The sequence below is a fragment of the Arachis stenosperma genome, chromosome 8 (genome assembly GCF_014773155.1).
Source record: "Arachis stenosperma cultivar V10309 chromosome 8, arast.V10309.gnm1.PFL2, whole genome shotgun sequence".
In the NCBI taxonomy this organism is placed as follows: Eukaryota; Viridiplantae; Streptophyta; class Magnoliopsida; order Fabales; family Fabaceae; genus Arachis; species Arachis stenosperma.
The window spans coordinates 17309991-17316727 of record NC_080384.1 but is presented as its reverse complement, the minus strand read 5'-3'; the positions used below and the strand labels follow the sequence as shown (position 1 = coordinate 17316727).

Here is a 6737-nt window from a genome sequence, read left to right as displayed (position 1 = left end):
ATATAAATAGTAACCTCAGGTTTTGGTCTCTAATATATCAAAATCGTCTCAACAATTTTTTTTTTATAAGAGAAGTTGCAATTCACCAGTCCTACACTAGAATTATAAAAAAATTTAATTAAAAAAGACTGAAGTAACTCTTTCATTAATTTCTAATTGCTATGAATAAAAATATGTTTTTACATTATAATATATATAATTTTTGATAACTCTTTAATTGAAAAAGACTGAGATAACTCTTTCATTAATAAAACCATTTATTCCCACAAAATATCCTTATAACAAATTAAAATGATCACATATATTTGGTGAGTTAATTAAAGATCACATTTTCAATTCCGACATAATGAGTGACATTTTTTTATTTGACAAATTCAATATAAATAATAAATAAATAAGCACGGCAATGGAATTTCATCCTTTCAAGAACATATATATGTTCAAGATTTTTCCAATAAGTGCATACTACAGCTATAGCTGCTCCTTTTTTTGACTAAAGAAAAGAGTATTCATGAATCAAAATCAGCACCGACAGCTCTTGTCCGAGGTCACATAATAATCTTCATTCCAAATAATATTCTTCTTCATTCTAAAATAAATAATTGCTTTGAGTTTTTTTATACTTTAAAAATTTAATCTGTCCAATCAGCAATTTAATATTTACCCATTAATTTTTCAAAATAGAATTATAATTAATTTATTGTTATTTATTGTTTATTAATTAAAGATAGATGTATATTAATTTCTTAATTATAGAGAAGCAAATTAAATAAAAATCTTATTAACCATACCACTTTATTATTTTACTACTAAGCTTGTTATGTTAGAATTTAACCAAACAAACTAGCTTAGTAGTAAATAGAAATCAAAGATAGAATTTGTAAAATTTTAAGACTAAAACCAAAAAGTTATTTTGTAGGAATCAAAAAAAAAAAAAAAAAAAAAACACATACTTTACAAACGCCAAATTTTATGTAGGCTCAATATGAATAACAAGAGTAGAATTGTGTAAAATGTAAGAAAATATTCAAGGAATAAGAGGAAGAGACTCAAATTTTTATTTTTCATTTATAGAAAAGAAATTTTGAGTAGAAGAGAGCTTTTTTTGTTATTTATAGTATCTCTCAATCTAATTGGTTAAAGATTAATTTGTTGTAGAACTGAGTTCTATTTGGCTGCGTTTATTTATGAGAAGAAGATAAAATAAAACACTGAGAATAAGACACAAAGGACAGAGATATAAAATTTTGTGTTCTTATATTCTGTTTGGTAATAAACTAGAACAAATTATGAAAATTTAATTTAATTTATTTTTTTATTTAAAAAAATTGAGAAGAAAAATATAATAATAAAAAATATTATTATAAAAAATAACAAGAATAATAAAAGAAAAAATAAAAAATAAGTTGTGTTTTTTATTAGTGTCTCTGTGTCTTTCTTATTAGAATGAATACAAAATATACTAATTCAATATCTTTAAATACAATGTGTTTATCAATATTTTATCTATAAAATACGATTTTGTGTTTTCGTATCTTTATTTCAGTGTCTTTTTTCTAAAAACAAATACAATCTTTAAGACAAGATTCGAATTTTCTAATACTTATTTAAATAAGCGAGCAAAACTGACTATTCGACCACCTCAAATTAGTTGCGGAGGAGAGTTGGTAGGAAGATGCATGCATGTCAATTGTCTAATGTGAACGCTATTGGATTTTATCTGGTAGAATCTAATACTCTGTCAAAGTATGATCACACCGCCATTAATATTGAATATTTGATGAGTATGGTTTCAGGTTTCAAATTTCATTTGCATATTTCTTTTCAACTTGTTTATTTTTGTTGAAAGAACATCTTCCAAATTTAGCAGCTCAATCCGACAAAAACGCACGTCATAGGTGGCATTACTCTGTCTTCTACTCTTCTTGGTCCACATTTTCTTTTCATTTTAAATTAATAATAATAATAATAATAATAATTAAAAAAAGGCCAGGCCCTATTATTTAAAGGTGGGACTACTCTCTCTTCCTTTGCTTCTTTCCATTTATGGAAAGAAAACTGTGTAGCCGCTACGTGTCAAAAAGAAAAACTGATGGTGATTTATTAAAATTAATTATATATTACTATCTGTCAATTAAAATATTTAATCATTTGAAGAAACATCTTTGTAATAAATTAATCATGCACGGACACTTGAAGAAGTCCAAAGTTCAAATAGCCTTTTTATTTTTATTTTTTTTTATTTCACGGATACTAAAAATGTAATTAAAGTGGATAATGTTAATATTTTTAAATGATACAGACACAAATAATAAAATAAAATTGATGAGGTCATATCTTTTAGAGAGTAAATTATTAATTAATTATTCTAATAAAAATTAAAACAATCTACTAATATATTTTGGAAGTGTATGTGCATGGTTAGTTCAACTTTGTTCTTCTCAACATAATATATGTATTAAAAATTAAATATTAGCTTAATATATATGAAATTAATTTGATGTATTATCGGTATAAAATTATTTTATATGTGTATTTAATTATATAATGTTGTATTAATAAAAATAATTTAATTGTCTAAATAATTATTTAAAAAAATTAATTAAATAATTATATAAAATATTTTATATTCTCAACTCATCATCAAAACTAAATTCATATAAAACTTTGATTTATAATATTATTCACCAAACTTTTCTAAAAACGATATATAATATATCATCCATCCAAAAGAAAAAGAAAAAGAAAAAGAAAACTTTGATTCATAAGGAATAAAACTGAAAAACTTCACCAAAGATTTTCACTTTTTCCAACTCAGGAAGATCCACAAGCTAAGATTCTTGGACAATCTACGAAGCACATGACATTGGAATTCTAATTCTATCGAATCCAATACCAATTCACATGCACTACATATAGAAGACGTGCATGGCTTCCACGCGTATATAATAACAACATATATAAACAGAAAATTATTTTTTAATATATGTATGTATGTATGCGTTACCCATTTAGTATTAAATAGAAGGGTTAAGTATGATTTTGGTTTTTAAAATATAAATTGAAATTTTTTTTTGTTTTAACTTTTTTTTATATGAAATTATCTCTAAGATTTAAAATTAAGTTTTAAAATTGTTCTTTTTACTTAAATTTTATAATTTTGGACCAAATTACTCATAATAAAAAAATATAAAATATAAAAAAAAAAGAAAAATAAGAAAAAGAGTGTTTCTACTCCTGCAAAAGGAGGAGGAAAGAAGAAGAGGAAAGAAAAAAAAGAAGAAAAAGCTGTCCACAATTCACCTTTGTCTCTGTTTTTACCGCCAAAAATTTAAAACCAAGTTAAATTTTAGAGACGAATTTAAAACCAAGTTAAATCTTAAGAACGATTTTGTATGTTAGAAACAAGAGACTGAGAGAGTAATCTGAAAAGTGTATTATTCAGTGTGTTGAAAGGTACAATGTACAAGGGATATTTATAGGTGCTAAATGAATCAGAGTAATAAAGGCATAGAATCCTACAATTAATATACAGATATACTATATAAATATAGACGATACTAATTGATCTAAAATTGATTCTAATGATTCTCTAACATCCCCTCTCAAACTCAAGTGGGAGCTAAGGATACCAACTTAAGTTTGGATAACAAAGTCCGAAAACGAGTCGGGTGATGAGCTTTTGTGAAGATATCAGCAGTCTGATCTTGTGTTCCAACAGTAATAAGATGAACAACATCAATAAGGATACGTTGCGGAACAAAGTGACAATTAATCTCAATGTGTTTGGTGCGTTCACGAAACACATCATTATGAGCAATCTGAATAGCACTGCGGTTATCACAAAAAACATCAGTAGGAGATGACTGATAAACCCCAATTTGACGGTTTATCTTGTATTGAATTTAGAGTATTTTGATGACCTTTACCCACGTTTATTCAATGAAATAGCATGATTTTATAACTTCTCCTTTAATTGTGCTTAAGAGTGAAAACATGCTTTTTAGGTCTTAAAATAGTTAAATTTAATTCACCTTGATTCCATTAGATGACTTGATATGTTTGTTAAGTGATTTAAGGTTTAGGAGGCAAAGATTGGATCAAGGGAATGAAGAAAGAAAGCATGAAAAGTTTGAGAACTCATGAAGAAATGAAAGAACCGGAAAGCTGTCAAGCCGACCTCTTCGCACTTAAATGACCATAACTTGAGCTACAAAGGTCCAAATGATGCGGTTCTAGTTGGGTTGGAAAGCTAACATCTGGGGCTTCGAAACAATATAAGATTTGCCATAGTTGCTACACATATGGTGGCGCGCACGCGCAAAGTACGCGCACGCGCTGTTGCTGCCACCTGGTTCACTTAAAGCAAAACGTGGCCAGCGAATTCTAAAGCCTTGTGGGCCCAATCCAACTCATTTCTGATGCTATTTAACCCAAGAAATAAAGAGGGAAACACATGTTAGTTACCATTAGTCATAGTTTAGTTTTAGAAGTAGTTTCTAGAGAGAGAAGCTCTCACTTCTCTCTAGGATTAGGATTAGGATTAGATTTAGTTCTTAGATCTAGATTTTAATTCATCTTCTTCTACTTCTATCTTCTCAATTCCTTGTTGTTACATTCATTCTTCTTCTATTCTTTTGTTGCAATTTCCTTTATGTTGTTCTTGTGTTTTGTTGTAGATCTACTTTTGTTCCTTCTACTCTCTTTCAATTCAATAAAGGTAATTCATAATAAATGTGTTTCTTTTAATTGTTGTTGTTAATTCCTTTCAATAATTGTTGTTAGATTTCATTCTTGTTGTCAATTTACTATGCTTTTCTTTTGTGCCTTCCAAGTGTTTGATGAAATGCTTGGTTGGATTTTAGTGTAGGTTTTGTTCCTCTTGGCCTAGATAGAGTAATTAGTGACTCTTGAGTTATCTAATTCTTTTGTTGGTTGATAATTAGAAGTTGCTAATTGATTTGAATGCCTCTAAAGCTAGTCTTTTCCTTAGGGGTTGATTAGGACTTGAGGAATCAAATTGATTCATCCACTTGACTTTCCTCATTGGTTAGAGGTTAACTAAGTGGGAGCAATACACAATTCTCATCACAATTGAGAAGGATAACTAGGATAGGACTTCTAGTTCTCATATCTTGCCAAGAGCTTTGTTAGTTGTTAGTTTATTTCCTTTGTCGTTTATAATTCTTGTCTATAATCTCAAAAACCCCAAAATAACTCACAACCAATAACAAGACACTTTATTGTAAATCCTAGGGAGAACGACCCGAGGTTTGAATACTTCGGTTTATAAATTTTAGGGGTTTGTACTAGTGACAAACAACTTTTTGTATGAAAGGATTATTGTTTGGCTTAGAAACTATACTTTACAACGAGATTTCATTAGTGAAATTCTATACCATCAAAAATCCAATCATCAATGACTGAGGAGCACCCAGATCTTCGAGAAGCCAACGAACCGAGATAACTTCAGTAGTGGTGTCAGCGAGGGCACGGTACTCAGCTTCTGTGCTTGAGTGAGCAGTGAACGTTTGCTTCTTAGCACGCCAAGAAATGAGAGCGTCGCCAAGAAACAAACAGTAACCAGTAGTAGAACGACGATCAGTGGGATCACTAGCCCAATCAGCATCGGAGTAAGCCTGAAAAGACAAAGAGGAATGGGCAGAAAAATAAAGGCCATGAAATAGAGTGCCTTTGATGTAGCGAAAAATGCGAAGAACTGCCGCATAATGAGTAGTACGAGGAGCTGACAAGAACTGGCTAAGTACATGAACTGGATAGGCGATGTCTGGTCGGGTGACACTCAAGTAGATGAGACCGCCAACTAACTGTCGATAGAGAGTCAGATTATCCAAAACAGTGCCATCTATAGGGGTAAATCGAACATTAGGCTCAAGAGGAGTAGACTCAGTGCGACTATCTGTAATCCCAGTGCGAGCAAGAAGATCTGAAGCATACTTAGCCTGAGAGAGATAGATGCCATCATTGGTGGAGATGACCTCGAGACCAAGAAAATAGCTGAGAGAACCAAGATCTTTCATCTCAAAGGTACGGTGAAGTGAGGCCTTGAGATCAGAGATACCATCAACATCATCCCCAGTAATGATCATGTCATCAACATACAAAAGTAGAAGAACACGTTCGCTTTTACGAATGAAGATGGCATTCTCATGAGGGTTAGAAGTAAAACCAAGACTGCATATGGTAGTGCTGAACTTGTCAAACCATTCACGAGGAGCTTGCTTAAGTCCATAAAGTGCCTTGCGAATGAGACAAACCTTATTAGAAGGACAAGAATATCCTGGGGTAGTTTCATATAGACTTTCTTTTTCAAATCACCATTAAGAAATGCATTCTTCACATCCATCTGACTCAGAGATCATTTTTTAACTGCGGCAATGGTAAGAAGAGCTCTAACAGATGTAAGACGAGCGACAGGAGCAAAAATCTCTTCATAATAAATACCATACTCTTGCGTACAACCTTGAGCAACCAAGCGGGCCTTATAACGGTCAATAGAGCCATCAGAGTGAGTCTTGATCTTGTATACCCATCTACTACCCACAACTTCCTGATCAAAAGGAGGATCAACCAAATTCCAAGTGTGTGCTTTTTCAAGTGCCTGTATTTCTTTCTGCATTGCTTGTTGCCAATTTGGGTTTGAGGAGGCTTCTCTGAATGACTTTGGTTCATGTTGATGAAGGATAGTAGAAAAGCAATGGTAATCAAGAAGATGA

The 6737-nt window shown here is 30.8% G+C and overlaps 1 protein-coding gene across 1 annotated transcript; it reads right to left on the bottom strand.

Moving 5' to 3' along the window:
* Positions 1-3611: 3611 nt before the first annotated feature.
* Positions 3612-6367, bottom strand: LOC130945489 (uncharacterized mitochondrial protein AtMg00810-like). Its single transcript, XM_057874200.1, has 3 exons — positions 6279-6367; positions 5400-6195; positions 3612-3866 (listed from the first exon to the last, which is right to left on the bottom strand). The coding sequence occupies exons 1-3, from the start codon at positions 6365-6367 to the stop codon at positions 3612-3614; spliced, it is 1140 nt and encodes a 379-aa protein (XP_057730183.1).
* Positions 6368-6737: the final 370 nt, after the last annotated feature.

Coding starts and splice junctions, on each gene's coding strand:
- LOC130945489 (XM_057874200.1), bottom strand. CDS start 6,367: ATGGATGTGAAGAATGCATTTCTTAATGGTGATTTGAAAAAGAAAGTC. Junction 6,196..6,278: donor ATTCTTGTCCTTCTAATAAG/GTTTGTCTCATT, acceptor TACCATATGCAG/TCTTGGTTTTACTTCTAACC. Junction 3,867..5,399: donor TGATGATTGGATTTTTGATG/GTATAGAATTTC, acceptor GGGGTTTATCAG/TCATCTCCTACTGATGTTTT.